This window comes from Odontesthes bonariensis, chromosome 10 (genome assembly GCF_027942865.1).
Source record: "Odontesthes bonariensis isolate fOdoBon6 chromosome 10, fOdoBon6.hap1, whole genome shotgun sequence".
Classification (NCBI taxonomy): Eukaryota; Metazoa; Chordata; class Actinopteri; order Atheriniformes; family Atherinopsidae; genus Odontesthes; species Odontesthes bonariensis.
This window is the reverse complement of record NC_134515.1, coordinates 20750014-20768265: the sequence shown is the minus strand read 5'-3', so window position 1 is coordinate 20768265 and position 18252 is coordinate 20750014. Positions and strand designations below refer to the sequence as shown.

The window sequence follows — 18252 nt, the reverse complement described above, 5'->3', positions numbered from 1 at the left end:
CACCGAGGTCTGCACATATGAGCAGTTCAGGAAATGACTGTTTCTTGTCATGTGTGAGTTGTGTCAGAGGGGGTTCATAAACTGAGCATGAGTTGAATGATTTTGTACTCACAGTTCTGATAACAGGTGCAGTCGGTGGAAGGCTCTGGGCTGGATCTCACTGATGTTGTTCATGCTCAGGTCCCTGGAGACATAAAATGGAAAGCATCAAAATAAAGACTCAATTAACATAAACCTTACTGTTGGTCTTTGAAGGTACTCAGAATGGGTAAAATAACAAATGTCTCAAATGTGTTTTTTTACTTGGCAATCAATCACTGGGAGCAGGGAGCGGTACAGAGAGAGGTTACAGGGCTAGGTAGAGAGGTTGGAGGACAAAAGGGTGGAGAGGGAGATGCAGAAGAGAATTTTCCCCAATGAATCATTGTTGGGCAGCTGTAATTTCCTCCTCGTCCCAGTGACTCTTTCTCTTTTCCAGATGTCTCACTCGACTTTCTTTCACATCTGACCCCTCAGCCTCCCCTCATATCTAACCCCCCCCCCCGTCTCCTTTCTTCTTTTTTTTTCTTGCTCAGGTTTCTCAGGAGTCCACCTCCTTCCCTTCTTGTTTGGTTCTCTGACATAGACACACTCCATTTCTCTGCTCCTCTGACACAGTCTCTGTCATGAGTGTGTCTTGTGGGGTGAGTGTTGATGCAGCTGGGTTGCGGTAAAAAGAGGGAGAGGTGAAGGATGCTCAGGCAATTACACACACACGCACCCAGGACTTCATCGCACACACATTTTAACACTTTTGTGTCAGCCTCTGGTAGAAAACATATATAACCTTGTGGCCCCAGTCATGTAAGGTCATCCCCTTGATAAACACAATGAAAGCAAGGAGGTGTTACGTCTCCCCATCTTTGCTTTCACAGCCCTTGGGGTCTTGCATGAGTTTTCAGGAGTTAGGTTCATATGTGCGCGTGTGTCTGCATGTGTGTATGACACTAACCATTGCTCATAAAGCCAGACCACCGGGTTAGCAAGTGTAAACTGTGCTCTCAGAAGCCCTTTGCAGTTGGGAGTTTTGACACACTGGTTGTTTGTTTGTCAAGTCAGGCAAGCTTAATGGATCGGCCCTCAGGCGTGATCTACATCCAGATTCCAGTGAGGTGTGGAAAACGCTGCATGGCAATAATTTGGTTAAAAAATTCAACTATTTGAGTTTCCTGTCATAATTAGCAGATGAGACAAGATGAAAATACCAAAGTTTGGTTCCTGTCAAAGAGAACATTTCACATCAGATTGGATGTGTACTCCAACTGTCACTTGGAGTATGAAGGTGTGATCTCACTGTTTGAGCGTGCAGTGTTAAACTTTTGTTTCTGTCATGATATTTTCCTGGACAAATAATTAAGCCGCCTTCCAAGACATCTGCTGGTACTGAAAGTATAACAATTGCATCTTAGTTTTCTTACAAGAAAATTTCCTGTTACAAATGCCCCAATCGTGGCTATTCTAACTGCACAGAGAGAGATTCAAGGTGACTTTCAAGGATGCTTATGATCAATCTTGAGAGGAAAATGACTTATTCTGGAATAGGATTCTGTAAAAGAATGAAGTAGGCTTTTAGGGTTTCAGTATCATGTTATTATTATTACTGACCAAATCTCGGTGTTTCATTTGTATATTTCCCTAGCAGGCCCTAGTGTTTGGATCTTATCATTTGCTCAGTTCTCTACACATTTAAGCCACGAGTTATAATGCATATTGACAGCTGGGACTCAAAGATAAGCTTGGGGTTAGGGATAAGCAGGATTAGGCCAATAAAATAGAAGATAAAGGAGACTGCAAGGCAGAGTAAATGATTTAGATACAGAGATATTTGATAAAGATTTTGCAAATATTTATGGAGGAACAGATTATTTGTTCAACATGTTTGTGTAATCCAAGCTGCATTTGCTTACAGTGGAAACCAGGCACCTTCAAATGTTATTGCCTCATTACATGACGACTGTGATCTCTTATCTTATCCAGACGTCAGTTTATATTGAACATGATGCAGTTGCAATTAAATGAGAGAGCAAATGACATAAGAGTTAAGTAGATGGAGTAAATACAGCTACTGAGATGTGTGCTAGATTCTTAAAATGTGACAAATTTTTAACATTATTTCTCATGAATGTCGAGAACAATATTTCAGTAAATTGAAGCACCTGGACAAACAATGTGTACCTTTTTCTAACATTGCTGCTGCCAATGCAGTATTGATAATTTCAATACAATTATGGAAAAAATAAATAAATCTCATTTAAACTTTTGACTTTTTCCACTTATTGAAAACAGATCAGTCACAATATATATATATATATATATATATATATTGTATTCTATTTAGTGAGCCCAGTTGGAAATAAAACATAGATCTCAACAATAAATCGTCCCATTGTGACAAAAAGAACTGTTGCTGAAAAGGCAAAGAAATAAAGAAACATAAGCAATTGATCTGCGAAGGATCTGAAGGTCACTTTTGAAAATATAGTCCAAAGACTTTGGTTCACACCAAAAAATGTACAATAAAGGACAAAACTATTGTCATCACTCTCTTGAGATATTCTCTTATAGAGTGTAGTCTTGGTGGATTTTTAGCAACACAGACACGAACAACTGTCCACAGAAATAATAAGTGATATAAGAATAGTGCAAGACCAATGGGTTAAGAGTCATTCTTCTAGGTGATTTTAATTAGTGCTTGAAAATAATGTGTCAGTTGGCCGGGCTTTGACCGAAAGTGGATATTTTAGCAAGACAATGGCGACATCAGTAACTCAACCCAGCAGTGGCTCCAAGAGAAGAAACAGAGGATTATGGAACGGCCAAGTCAAGCCCCAGATTTGAATCCCATCAAAGGGTTGTGGAAAGATTTGAAAGGGTTATTACATGCAATCAAATCTTCAAACATCTTGCAACTGAAGGAATTTTGTATGGAAGACAAAAATGACCAGTGGACAAATATAAAAAGCATCTATAAAGTTAGTTCTGACATGTTCGCAATATGAACTTGTGGTGACAAAAGTATTACATCTACTGAGATTTTTACTGTTGTTTTTTTAAACAAAACCTCCTTTGCTTTTAAAAAACGCCTCAACATAGGATCAAAAGTCTGTCTCAATATGTTTTCACAAACCAAAACAACGGAATGCATTCGTTTTTTTGTTTTTTTTTCAGGGCTATATGCTTCATGTTTCACGCATTTTTGATTGTATCTGCTTGGACTTCAGAGAGTCATTTTGAAAACAGTACAACTGATATAATGCATTATCAAATACCACAAGTCTGAAGTGGATGGAAGTCATAACAAAGTTGCCATAGAGATGACACTGCGAGCAGGAACAGCAAACCGGTTAGCTAGTTAATCAAGACTGAGTGATACCATGCGCAACAGCACAAACGTGTGTGGCCACACGGACAATAAACATATACACCTTAATCCTATTCATCCTGTATGTACTGATGTTCTATTGACAAAAATATTTATTGGAACATTCTGCAGGAATCATTAAAGCATAGCGACACAGGCAGACACATGTAGGTACACACAGACAGCTTCTGGGGATGCGCCCACAGATGGAGACAACTCTCCATTCTCTGGTCCTGATTAAAGAAGCCATAAACAAACGTTGTGTGAAGTCCATAACAGCGGGCTCACTCAGACAGAATAAACACACAGCGATGGAGAGAGAAAAATGTTTAAAAATAAAGACACACGCTGGTGAGTCATGGGGAAAGGTTGAATGCAGCTCAGCTCGGCTGTGCACTCCAACATTGGGAAGCTAGAGAGAGACATTTCTGCTGTGCAGGCCAAGGCCTCCGCTGACAACTTGACGTATCGTTGGAAGGCACTGCTCTATGGCTTGTTTTTAAAATCAAATAACAGCTGTGGCTTTTTTAAACCATGATAATTATGATTGATGACTACCACATGTGCATTGTGTCGGCTGGCGCTGTGAGGTGCAGATATTTTCAGCGCAAATAAACGGCCGCAAAAGAAATGAGAAAAAGAGTGCCTAAAGATTTTGCAGCCTCCGCACTGTATTGTAGTTTCACAATTAGAACCGGGGTTTCTGTGTCCCCCATTTTATGGGCATCTCCAGTCTGTCTGATTGCGTGGGTGCTGTGGGAGAGGGATTGAGAATGAGTGCAAATATGTGTGTCAATATCTGTGTTTGTGTGTGCCACATATTATTTTTTCCATTTATAGGTGGTTGCGGTGTGTGTGGTAAGATGTCTGTCGCTCATTTTCACACCCCTATTGTTTCCCAGTAAGCCTGCAGATGTGGTGGGTACAGTCGCTGGGTGCGCTTTAACCACATCATACACCCATGTTGCCGGGGCATTCTGTCAGCAACAGATTGCTGACAGAATGCAAGCACATGTGGTTTCTTTTCTTTATTTTTTATGCGAGTGCTCAGCAGGGAACCGTTTTGCCCTGTCTTGGCCTTAACAGCATCAGGACAGCAGCTTGATATTGCTCGTAGGACAACACGTGTCTCAACTGACAGAGACCAAGAGGCCATTGTCTCCCTTAGATTCCCTTCTTTTGCTGAATGATGAACTAGAGACTCCAAAGCAGTGTTCAATGTAGGGAAAGCAGACCAATGCTCATCATCAAACATACTCCCAAAAGTGCCTCCTAACAGTTCCTTTTTATCCTCTTTCTCATCGATTCTGCAGACTGACTGACAAAGCCCCAGCAATGTCTTTCTTTTTCCCTGGAGAGGAATTCGATTTCCGTGTGTGTGCATGCAGTTTTTGTGTGTTTAAACACAGTAGCGTGTAAGAAATTGAGGCTAGTATTGCTGCAATTCAAGGAGGAAAAAAGAATTTGACAGTTTTCCATTCCTGTTCTACCATTGTTCCATGATTTGCAGATACACAAAGTGCTTTGATAGGTCGTTTAATCTTTTCCCTCCAATGCGTGTGTGTGTGTTAAACTTGTGTATATGAGAATGTTATAGAGAAAGGTTTGGCATGGGAAGAAAGGTAAAACACTGATTATTTGACTGCTTTATACTGTGTGTGACAGAGTATCCATGGAAAGGAGCTTGACTTCAGGGAGGAACAGAAGCATGAAGAAGCAGAGGTACATTCCCATTCATCAGCCTTGGCCCTTTCAGTCGCTCTCTATCCCTCACACTCGTTCTTTCTGTACCTGTGTTTTAAATTTCAATTGGAGCATGGGCTTACACAGTCCTGTTGTAACAATATTGTGATTTATCATATTTCCTCTTTGCCGTCAGCAGAACTACCGAAGTATGTTATCGGCTGTTTGATCAAAGGCAGTGTGTGTGTGGGTGTGAATGTGCCCCTAGCTCCATTGTAACCAGTTTCAAACTGGAAGCCTTTCTGACAAGAGCTGGTGATTTAGCGCAGCAAAACAACTGGCCACATCATACGAAACCCCTCTCCCCGTTTAAGTTGAGAGATATACACACCCAAACTACGTCCACTTCAGGCTCCGGTTGTTTTTTGTGGGGTCGATGATAGACCACCCTGGTGAGTGAATATACCCTCAGAGCAGGACAGATACCATCAGCACTCAGGTGTCTGTTTCTGGCATTATTGCTGAAATGTGTCAGTCAGACAAAGCTGAGCAGGAGCAAACTGAGAAAATGGGGAAAATACATTGTCTCACAGTAAAAAACAGAACTAGTATGGAACGGCCTTTGTCATCTTAACCTGCTCACCAGCTTATCACATATGGAAGCTGGATAAGACTGTTGCCCTTGAATTTCAATGCACAACGTTCCCCTTTTCAACAAGCAGGGTGATCCGATAGACTTTATTAAAAGTCCCTTAATGCCTTTAATAGATGGCATAAGACTGTAGCCAAATGTTCTCAGCTGGTGACATCATTGTTGCTGAATGTGTCACTGAGGTAACCCAGAAAACAGAGAAGTTTTTTTTTATTTCTTTTGCAGAAGGAAGTATTCTGTATATATTGTGAATATCATTGTCGAAGAGTGGAATTTTAAGGCCCAATTAAACTTGGTTGCATACACACACTCAGACACCTGCACCAACCACCAGTTGTCATTAATATTGTATTCACTATACGTATGCCTGGATAACATGTTTAATACATTTGCAGAAGATCAGCTTCTACTGAAAGATACTCCTAGAATATGCTCTGTGAATCAAATCCATGTGGTTGCAACCAATAGGCAAATGCAGACTTTAACACTGAGCATCATGCACATCAACTAATGACGACATTTAAATCCCACAGGCCCTACCAGACTCTCACATATTTTGTTAGTGCATAAGCTATGACTTGTGCATAACCAAGCAGTTTCCTTGGCTGGATTTATCCAAACAGCAACTGAAAGCAAAATATGAAAAGCAAAAGTAAAACAAATGTGCTATTCATTTTAATTATAGTCATCTTAGGGCACTTTACAGAGAAAATAAGCAATTTTGTTAATACTGTAGTCATATAATGCCAACTCATAAAAAGTAGTCAAGCTAAGAAAACGCACATATCCTATTTGGATCAAGGGTCTAAAAATGAAGATTTCTGGTTTGAAGTTCTGTGTGTGCTTAAATTCCACACCACTCTTTCAACGTCCAGATACAGACCTTGAAGGCTGTTAGAAGTCCTCGCTCAGAAACATGCCCATGCTGCTCAATTAGTACGTTGGAACTGGAAAAATGACCTGAAAGGGTCAATATGTGAAGAGTTGTGAGTGAGAGAAACTCAGGCCTGTCGTTCATACACAAAATTGCATGAAGTACAGTACATGGAAAGGCAGGCGAAAGCTTATGGATAGAGAAGCTTACACTGTTACCCCTGAGAGGGATGTTTTTTATAGCACTCCTACACACATACACAATCAACTTACAAGAGCTGTACCCTGTGGCCTTCCCTCTCACTTCCTCCGTTACTAATTCTTTCTTCTTGCCTCCCTGCTAATTCTTTACTCCATTCCTCAGGTGGAGACATTTACCAAACAAACAGCCAATAATGGCAGTAAGCTCAGCCCCTTTGAAGATGGCTTATATGTGAGGAACATTAGAGTAATAGATCTTTAGTGGAAATCAGCAGTCGGGGCCTTAGCCAGAGGGCAGGAGTTCTGTATTACGGGTGCTTGATCCGCACTTTAGCTGTCTTTTACTGTTACTGTGACAGTAATGTCTTCAGTCGGATTCAGCCTGATCCTCTCCGCTTAGCCCTTTGAAATAGTTAAGGCACGATGAAAGAGGATCTTTTATTTCACACAATGCAACTGGTAGTCAGTGCTTGGGTGCTGCCTTTAAGAGGATCTAAATAGTTGTGTGCACAAGCGTGTGTAAAAGAGAGCAGTGTGTATGTGTATTGTATGCAAGGGTGAGGTCTAAGTGTGTTTGTTTTTTTGCTATCTGAATAGATTGACTGCTTTGGCATTCAGTTTCTGTCCTGGTCACACATGAGCTTGCAGACACACACATACACACACACAAAGAGTCAGGAAGGAGGGCACAATGCTGTCCTCCCTCCTCCCTCCTCCTTCCTCTGAAGATGTGTTTTTTTTTTCTCTCCGTCTCTTCCAGACTTCCTGGGAGGGGTACACTCCCCTTTGTGTCCAAAGGCACTCTCTCTTTATCTTTCCCTCTCTTATTCTTTCTTTCTCTCATTCATGGGGCACAAAGAGTGACGGAGAGGGCGAAGAGAGGTCTGTCACCTGGACAAGGAGGGCCACGGGGAGGACTCAGCCACAAAAGTGCAGATAAACAGAGAGGGAGGGAAGAAGAGACAGAAAGGGAGATGCCTCGATGTTTTGTGCTCGTGCTTGCTGCGGTTTAGGGGAGAATGGCAGGCGGATGTTAGGGTGGAGAGAGCGGCTGTTTAGTCTGAGGCCATGTCATGGGAAACATACTCATGCCGTCTGGGACTTATTCATACCCTGGTATACTGTGCACGCACATACACACGTGCACATACACACTCCATGTCCGCTCCCTGTCCTCCCACTCACACACTGTCATGAGACAGAGAGGAGGGGGGTGAAAGGTCAAGCACTTCAGTAATGGAACAGGAAGTGTTGGAACAGTCGGTGCTACACAACATACAACTGGCTTCAACATGTGGACAGGACTGACAGGCAGCTGTTGTTTGTAGGCCATAGCTTTGGAAGGCAGTAAGGCATTCTTAGCCCTGCCTACATATCTGTTGCTCTGGCATGTATATTTTGTCTGATTTGAATTTATGTTTGTAAAAATTCTATGAAGGACAAAACATATGCCATGAAATCTGTTGAAATGATGGCAAAGTTGTGTGGAAAATGGTTACAAATTTCACCACTTTTCCACACATCCTGAAAGGATATCTTCTACCAAAGTGTTTTTTCCTGCATGCTGATTCAAGGCAGATTCTCAGCAGTAGATACAACAGTGAATGAAACCTGATGAGTATTAGTGTCAGGCTCCATTATGACTTCATTTGGTTGAATGGTAGAAACAGGAGGACACTGGATCTAGTTAGAAGACTGCTCAAATCCGTTGCTGGCTCCCTCCTCCTTTGCTATTGCTTTCACAGATCTGTGATCAGCTAATCTGTTCCATATATTTAACAGTGACTTTGGATAACATCTAGAACTGAACTTCGATCAGCACTTGATGAAATCTTACCCCATGCCAGTAAAGGAATATGGCTGCTGCTGGTTTAAAGAGATTTAGTTTGGCCTCTTGCCATACATTTAAAAGTCCAGATTTCTTATTTTATTCCCTCTCAGACATGTAACAGAGACATCAGTAAGTCTGGCTGCAATTGCATATGTCTTGCAGTGGCAAAAGTCTCTCTTTCCTCCCTATACAACAGATGGGAAATTCACCTGTGACATCCAGCCTCACCAATAATTATGTCGGATCCATAGTAAATTTAAACCAGGTTTTCCAAATAAAATGTAAATTAAAATTTACATTCACTTACTTATCCAAAGTGAGAAAGAGAAAAATAATATTCAAGCTTCACTGCAGTAAGAGATCCAATCTATGCACTGAGAGCGAAATCAGTTTGAATCTATCGAAAGTAAAACAAGCAAAAATGTGCAAGTAGAGCATTAGGGTCCAAAAAAGTCTTCAAGGTAGAGAGGGGTGCCCTGTTTGGATAGCATTTAGTAGCTCCTTGTACCATCACTTGAACCACAGTTGAGAACAGTTTTTATATAGCTGGGTGCAGACCCTGCAGTCACTTTTCATAAGAGCATCAGTGACTTGGATTTAATTAGGATAGTGTAGCTAGTGATAGCTAGTGTAGATCAATGAGTACTGGAGTGACATATGTCAATTTTGGGTGATCAAACACCAGACATGTCAATGGTATTTATAGGGGATTTACTGAGCAAGTGTTGGGACCTGCTAGAAGAGCATTAAAGTAGTCAAAGTAGGAGATAACCATGGTTTGCACCAAGAGCTAGTTTGTGCACATGGCCGAGAGACAGCAATGACAGCTGGCCATTAACCAATACATCCAGGTTTGTTGCAATCGTTGTTTGAGTTATAGTAGTAGAAGCTATTTTTATGCTTTTATTGTGTTGGATGGAAGGAGTGACTGGGATGACCAGAAGTTCAGTCTTTGAGAGGTTTGGAAGAGGTTTGGTAGGAATCGAGTCCAACAGACATGTAGTAAGACGGCTGCCTGAACATGCCCTTTTCCATTCACGACTAGTATGTCATTTTCAAGAAAAGATTTATTGCTGTAAGTTGTTTTTGGAACTTTTATTCAGCCACAACTGCAGAACCTCAGACAAAGGAAAATAATATTTGAATAGCAGGATGGATAATGGAAACTGAGGATTTTGATATTTGAATTTTAAACCTACATCCAATGTGCATCAAAGGTTATGTGAGTAAATTTCAGATCATATTCGCTGAATTTTATACCAATGCACTTCTTTGCATTTAGCTTTTATAGATATAGTTTGTCTACCCCTCCAGATCATAAAAAACATTTAATTTTTTCATCTTTTCTCTTTCTACCCACCTGTTTTGTGTACAAATTCAAAATATGCATAAAAGTAGTTGAATGGAAAAGCGACTTTAGTGACCTGACTGTTGTTGCATTCATATGATATGAACTGATCCTCCAAAATTAAGTCCTCAAAAAGATCGTTCTCTATTTTTTTACCCCATGATTCTCTCAAACTTAATTGTGTGCACTTTTGTGTGATTCTTATGTTTGTGATCGCTTTTTGGTTACTTTTAAGTAACTCCCATCTTAGTGGGCCATTCTTCTCATCCTCCGTACTGCTCTGTGAGATAGGTTGATGCTTTAACCATCGGGAACTGTGTCTGTGTGCGTGCACGTGTGTGTCTGTATGTGTGAGTGCAAACACACATTCAGGCTTGTGCAACATTTTTCCCCATGTGTAATATGCATCTTAGGGTCTTGTGGATACGTGCATATGTGTGTACACCGTTGGAAAGGGCATTAAGTATCATTAGCTCTTACTAGTCATCACCTGCACACTGCCAGCCTCACATGAGCCACTTTACTCAGCAGGCCTGGCCAGCGATCACACAGATAGCAGACAGAGACAGACAGACCTAAGCTGAGGTATAAGGAGAACTCAGAAAGCTATGTCTTACACACACAGCTGTCAACACTCATGTTAGTATTGCCCTTTATGTCTTATTATAAGGGTAATTATTGATGTTTCTTTAAAAAAATTGAAAAAAATGTTGGAACTCCAGTTACGCCTTTATTCTTTTTTAGAATTGCTTATGGACTCTGATGCCGTATTCTTGTTTTAAGATATTAGCGATCATATACTGATACAAATAACAGTTCGAAAGGTCACAAATCATGTCATTCTGACATATAGATCCACATGCAAGCACATCTACCAGGACAGTTAGGGACATTTGCTAGGGCCCATCCCAGGATAGAACAATGTCTTCTCTGTTGTGAAAAAGAGAGGGCCAATCCATTTGCACAGATCCATGCACATATTCATGCACACACACACACACACACACACACACACACACACACACACACACACACACACACACACACACACACACACACACACACACACACACACACACATACACACACACAAACAAACATTCCCATGAATTCCCAGGGTTGGAGAGGGCCTGAATAGGAATCTGGGCCACGCAGACTGAATTCTCAGTCAGAAGTAGCCCTTCACCACATATCACGAGAAGAACATTCATAGCCTGTCCCACTTGCATCACACTGCAATCATATGAAACATACAGGTCCACATACTGAGTCAGCAGGCAGTGCTCTGACAACGAGCATTGCTGTTTTTAGTACATGGACTAATGGGCATATGCACACCTAAAACACATTCTCCAGTGACCTCTACCTCCTCCACCCTATTTCCCCTCAAGATCTCATGTCGGGATTGCTTTCTACTTTTTCTAAAGGACAGGATATGGAGCGGTAGAGCACACTGTGGCCTCTGTGTCTTCTCCGCCTGCTGCTCCTATGGGAAGTGTCATTGTTCCCATTGTTTTCCTGTACCTGTCTACCTGCTGTCTGTCCCTGAACAGCATTTAAAAGCTTTCCAGTTTGCTCTCAGGAAACCACAAATCATAGCACTGTCCAATGCTAACTGCCTCTCCCTTCTATCCAACACCCCTCTGGCATAAATACCTGTTTTGTGGCTGGCGGAAGTGGCTTTTTTTGTCAGTGTTCACCACAGGGTCTCCAGGGAATCTAGTATAGAGCTGAGGAACTGACACTTTGAAGTAAACAATTAATTTGAGTGTAAAGGAAGGAAAGAAAGAACAGTAAAAATAAAGGAAGGACTGGATAGATAGCTTCTTAATGCAACATTTTCCATAAAAAAAAGATTAACCACAATGCTACATGCCACTGATTTGGGCCTCTGTGTAAGATGTATAAGAGGTGTGTAACTATCTGACAGTTTCTTGGCTCATAGTCAAAGCAACTCCTCCCCCAACTGACACACACACACACACACACACACACACACACACACACACACACACACACCCTGAAACATTTACACCATTTGACTTGGGGACACACCCTTCACTTCAATGCGTTCAATTTGATTTTCTAGGAAGCACATTGCACATCAGTGATCATCCATTTACACTTAGTGCTGCATGGCCAGCTTCAACACCTGCTCTGAAAGCACACACACACACACGGGCACCTCATGTATGGACTCCACTTCAACCTGAAGGGGACCAGAGGAAGCAGGTGAGGAAAGGAAAATAGGTATGGGAGGGGAGGTGGGTAAACAAAGACAGCTAGGGAGGGGAGTGTAGTTAAGGCGGGGGGTCTACCATAGACGTCTGGAGCCAGGACACTGATGCTAGAGCTGATAGCTGCTCTGTAAAGGACCGCTGTCAGTACACACGCACTCAAGCACTCACACTGCTCCTTCTTTCTCCTTCAGGACTCTTATTTTTGTTCATTCCCCCCCCACCAAAAAATTCTCCTCCCCCTCTATCACATACAGTTCCTCTAATTTCTCTCCCTGTCTCTGAGACATGATGTTTACAGTGTGACCTCCCGGTCACTCCTGATAGGAATCATTCCATCAACATAATAGCTAAACGACACGCACACGACTGTTACTGTCACGGCCACCACACGGAGGCACGATGTTGCCCCCTTCGTGTGTATGTATACTGTGCGTGTGATGCTGATAAACCTAAAGTGGATCTTCCAAATCTTCCTAGACACATTTGTGTATCACCAGTTTCTTGTGAGGTTTTCTCCCACTGTTTCTTCATATTCCATCTGCATATCTCCATTATTCTTACAATCCTTTTACACCACTACCGACTAGAAAAAAAAAATCCTCTCTTCAGTGTGGGTGGTCTTCACACACATGCACACACACACGTGCTCACACTCTCCTTGGTTTTTCTCTGTCTGGTAATGCGCTAGCTGTGGTTTCCTGGCCTTGGCCATAACACCGTCAGAAGTTCACCGCATTCACCACTACCACAAAGCATCACCTAAACTCTGCTCAATTTCAGTCTCAGACCAATCCCAGACCCACACTCTTTTCCTCGCACACACTGCTTGAGTAAGTGTGAGATGTCTAAACATGAGTCTATGTACAGGATATCACCCGAGTCAGATGACAAACATATTAATTATTTTCAGTTATTTAATTTAATTTTTTTTTTTTAAATAAGTATAAATCTGTCAGGAGAACAATTTACAAATTAATTTGGTCTCACCTTTAGTTTGTGACATACAAGCCTTTTGCTCTTTCACTGTGAAGTCATCCCCTGGGACAAGTTACCTTACCTGCGGCCTCACATGAAGCAGCTCAGATCCTCAAACTTCTCTACTGTACTTAGTGTTCTCAAACTCAACATACATCCATGCACACTCACATAGACACACACACACACCCTTGGGCACTGTCTTTCCTTCTTAATCTGATATCAAAGAGAAGGTCTTTCAAAGCATCTCACATGACAGCTCATTTCATGCGTTGCCCACGGAAATTATTATTGTCATAAATCTCTACCCTCCCTGCTCTGAGTTGCTCAGAGCACTTTCGCCTCTGACTGGTTAAATTCCTTTGCAGAGTCAAACTGTATTCGCTTCAGTCCTGTGATGCAGTTGATTTTGGTGATTTAAATTTAATTATGTTTATAGATATATTCGGTGAGGTCTTCCAAGTGTGCAAATGAAGACAAGAAAATAGTGTGAATCATGCATTGCCTGGATTGCACTTTCCGTCACTACAGCATTAACATTTCGGCTCACTTTGAAGAGCTCTCCGGTGACACGGGTAAATGATGTCATATACTTTCATAGGGTTGTGTGGATGTGGTTTGTAAAGTGGACTGTTCCCAAGCAAATCCCTGTGACCTCGGCAGCCTGCGCAATGTGCTTGGAGGCTAATCCATCCTACACGGCACAGCGGGGCGTGCTGGACACAACAGATCTTGGTGGGGTTTGGACCGGCTCACCGCTGTTGCAGTCTTTTATACTCCAGAATGAAACAAGAAACTGTAGCCTGCTGTGGAGGCTGCAATTGTGTTTTGGGCTGTGTGTGTGTGTGTGTGTGTGTGTGTGTGTGTGTGTGTGTGTGTGTGTGTGTGTGTGTGTGTGTGTGTGCGTGCGTGTGTGTGTGTGTGTGCATGCATGTGGGTACTGTCAGCAAAGAGATGTTGTTTTGTTTGCCTTTGATGATTTTTATCAGCACGTTAAAAGAAGAAAATCTGTTATTTTTGTGGATTGAATCTTAATTTGTTGCGGCATCTCTCCTGCTATCCCATATTCCCCTCCAGTCTTGTCCACAAGTAATGTGTCTGTGTGTGTGTGTGTGTGCGTGTGTGTGTGTGTGTGTGTGTGTGTGTGTGTGTGTGTGTGTGTGCGTGTGTGTGTGTGTGTGTGTGGACTTGTGCGTTTGGTCACTGAGTTTATTTATCTTATTCCAAATCATCCCTCAAACTCACTAATTGGTCAGTTCCACTGTTAGGTAACGAGGGGAAATGAACAATTACACTCGTGTTTGTAGGGAATGATGTGCGTTTGTGTGCAGCTGTAGCCGAGCAATTAAGAGCAATGTAGATTTCCACAGAAAAAGTCTCAAGTTGTCACAGTTTTTGTTTTAGAGGACTGAGAGGTTCAATACTTTTCCTTTAAAAATATTCACCCGTCTGACAGTGTATGAGCTGATTTAGTTGTGCCCCATTGCTGGGCCAAAGCCTGATGCTCTCATGGGTAGTGATTACTGGATGAAGTTATAAACCATATTTCACCCCCATAAACTGTACATATGTTTTAACTTTCAAAAGAAAAACAGTGAAATCTGACCATCACGGGCTCCCGAGACTCTGCAAGACCCTCATTTAAGTACAGTTCTTTTATGTGTCACTTATGGAGTTGTTTGCCACATAAACTGTTGATCTTTTTTAATTCTACCCCTTTGGGTTAGGGTTATTCATCTTGCAGATCCCCAACTGCGAACTGCTCTAACATACCATGTTTCCTAGATTTGACTTCTATCACTTCTGTATCATTTATCACAGAGTGTCTGTAATCTGTCCTCTGAGGGCTTATGCAGTGAAGCAATTTGAAAGATCTGGCTTTAAGCCACGGCAGGGTGGTGTAAGAAAGAGCTCAGCGCTTTTATGTGATATGTGTCTAAAGTGTCTGTAAGTGGCTGGTAGTCATGTTTTAAACTGTTTATGGCATTTGCTCTAGCCAGCCTTTCAAACCCATGCTAACAAATCATATTTAAGAATAATCCAAGCTTTTCTTCAATTTTTGCAAATCAAGTCCAATAAATAAGTCATTTTGTCAATTTATTTAGAAAAATAAGACAGTTAGCCTACAAGTTATACCTCGTTTCCACGACCGACAGTCACAAACATGTGATGCAAACTATTGACAAAAAGCATATTGTTACAATTCTGCACACATCTGTGTTCAAGCACCTCATTCACACACAAAAATACATACTTCTGTGATGCGCTTGCATTTTGCACTCGCACATGTTTGCACACGCATTCAAACATACATGCGTGCAAAATCCATACTCTACACAAGTGCGTACACATGCACAAGCCAAGTCGCCAGTTGGTGCCAAGAAACCTGACACTGAAAGTGGTCCAGTTATTTTGCCGAAGTGGTCAGCACACACATACACACACACACACACACACACACACACACATTCTCCCTCTCTTCTATACACATGTTCCCATTTGGCCCTGTCCATTTTTATCTACATGTGGGCTATGCCAGTGTTTGCTTGTCATACATCTAACCAACTGTTGCGTACTGCTCTATTTTTACAAAACAATGAACTACCAGTAACTTTTTAGTGTCATTATTCAATTTATTTCACGCAACATTTTGAATCTAATTGACATGCAGCTGTGATCAGTGACAGCAGAAGAGAGGAGGCTTGAAGATAAAGGTGACTGTTAAACTAACCTTAACACAACAAAATGATTTATTGAGGTAAGGGAAACAGTGAGAGGCCCATAAGTGGTAAGGTTAAAGGTTTAAGGGAAATGAATAATGTCAGGAAACCAGAGTCTGTTACAGCTGTAACAGTGAGGTGTTACTCACAAGTACGTGGTGAGAGGGCTGAGGTTGGTTGGCACAGACGATAGTCCCATCTCTGAGCAGTCCACCATGACAAAGATGCCATCTTCTTCACATTGGCATGAAGATGGGCAAAGTGGTGCCGATGGTCCCTGTCTGTCCTGGATCTGTCCATACGCCCACGCTCCGGAGGTGGACCCACAAACTCCTCCAACAATACAGAGAAGCAGGAGCACAAGCAGCATGTCTGAACTTCCACCTGTCTGCATCTACACCTGTATTGGTTCCCGCCTGTCCTCTGTGATGTGTTGCGAGGCAGCTGTGATAAGGAGTTCCCTCTGCTCCTGTCTACCTAAATCCTTTTCCCCCCTAGGTTGTCCACACTGTAAATCTATTCTGTCACAAGGAGTACCTCTTCATCTCTATTAATCTGCCTGTCTCTCAGTCTCTGCTTCATTCCCAGGGGTTCCACTTTGCTCTAACCTCTTTCCCTTTTTTCCCTGTCTTTCCTCCCCCTCTGCCCTTTCCTTTACACTTTTTCCCCCAGACAAATTCCCTGTTTCTCCCCCTCTCTGTCTTTCTCTCTTTGCATATATCTCTTGCACTCTCTGTCTCTCTTTCCTTACCTATTGTAGAAGGAACGCATGAGTTGTGAATGAGCCATCCTCATTGGTCCGCAATTTAGGGATGGGCTGGAGCATCTCCGGAAAGTGGGAGGAGCCCGCGATTCTCAAACTCTTCCCTCTCTTTTTCCCTCTCTTCTTTCCCCCCTGTTTTACTCAATTTTGAAGCTCAATCTAAAGAGAGGGGCTGAGTGATTAGTTTCAACAGGGGAAGAAAGGAAAAGGTGGTGGCAGCACAATACAGTCATGTGAGATAAGATTTTCTTCTTATAGGACCTTATGTATGGAAGTAAGAGAAATGAAAGAAAGTGTTCCTAGCTAAATGAGAGGGGAGTGAAAGTAAAGCTGTGTGAGATGAGGATGAAGGCAGCAGACTGTGTTTGGCAGTGTGAAAGAGACACAGAGGGTCAGAGTGTGTCACTGGGAGGGACTGTTTGGAGAAAATTGGAATTCTGACACTTCAGCACCCCTCAGTCCCCAGGAAGAGCAGAATCCAGTGTCTCGTAAGTCACACCTTCTCAGGTTTCTGCTGCTGGAATGTCACAATCACACATGCGTGCGCACACGTACACGGACAGCCATAGAAAAATAGCACAATATGAGTAACGGGTGCAAAGAAACCCACAAGCCTATTTTACATTCTCTCACACACGTCTACAGAGAGAAGAGTGTGGATTTGTTAAACGGTGTTAACCTATCTATATTTCACAGGCTTTTTTTCTCATTTATTTGTCTCATTAATTTTTTTTTTTTTCATATTGTTAAAAAGAACAAGAGCAAGTTAAGCATGCTTGCATAACCTGGCCTAAAGCAAATGAACTAGGCTATGTTGTGTCGTCGCAATGCAAATATGTACGCTCTGTTGAATAAGACTGTAATAAACAGAAGAAGAAGCAAACAAAGCTAGCCGTCTTGGCCATATATGAGAGAAAAAGAGAGATTTTTGTATTGTCATTTTTAACGTTTACTTTCATGTCATCTAGCTTGAACCGCGTGCTTACTCTACTCTACTTACTCTACTCTACTTACTCTAGCAGACAACTCATCGTTCATGTGATGAGTCACAAGTTCAGTTCAACAGAACCAACAAAACTCTGTTTTTGAAAAAAACTGAAAAAATCCCCACAGACGAGCTCAAGCATTTTTATTTTTGGAAAATTACGTCAGTTTTTTTCTTGTTTTTTGAATTTTGCCATTTTGCCATCAATCTTTTCTAACATGCTACTTCAAAATGCAAATCATTTGAAAAGGACTACCTATGCTCACGTTCAGTTTGTCATCAGAATCTTGACAATAATGAGTTATCATCCCGTTCTCTGTTTTTACAACACCTGGGGTCCGTTTCACAAAGCAGGTTCAACCAACTCTGAGTCTATTCCTGATCTCTGAGTTGATCTACTCTGAGATAGAAAACCCTGAGTTTTCGGTTCCAGAAACGCTGATTTGAGTGAGGTTAATCAACTCTGAGTAAGTTCACCTTGAGTTTAGCGCATGCACCACCTTTAAAAAGCCAGCATCAATGGAGCCCCGATTCGACGAGTCACCATGGCAACGGGGAAGAGGAGGGGCTACGTTTTTCAC

At 41.9% G+C, this 18252-nt stretch overlaps 1 protein-coding gene across 1 annotated transcript in view; it reads right to left on the bottom strand.

The window, feature by feature from the left end:
- Window positions 1-16664, bottom strand: part of lgr6 (leucine-rich repeat containing G protein-coupled receptor 6) — a 41168-nt gene extending 24504 nt beyond the window's left edge. The window contains exons 1-2 of the mRNA XM_075476835.1: window positions 16073-16664; window positions 113-184 (exon numbers count right to left, since the gene is read on the bottom strand). Coding sequence (XP_075332950.1) covers window positions 113-184; window positions 16073-16317 — 317 coding nt within the window. The 5' untranslated portion in view covers window positions 16318-16664. The remainder of the gene's footprint in view (window positions 1-112; window positions 185-16072) is intronic.
- Window positions 16665-18252: the final 1588 nt, after the last annotated feature.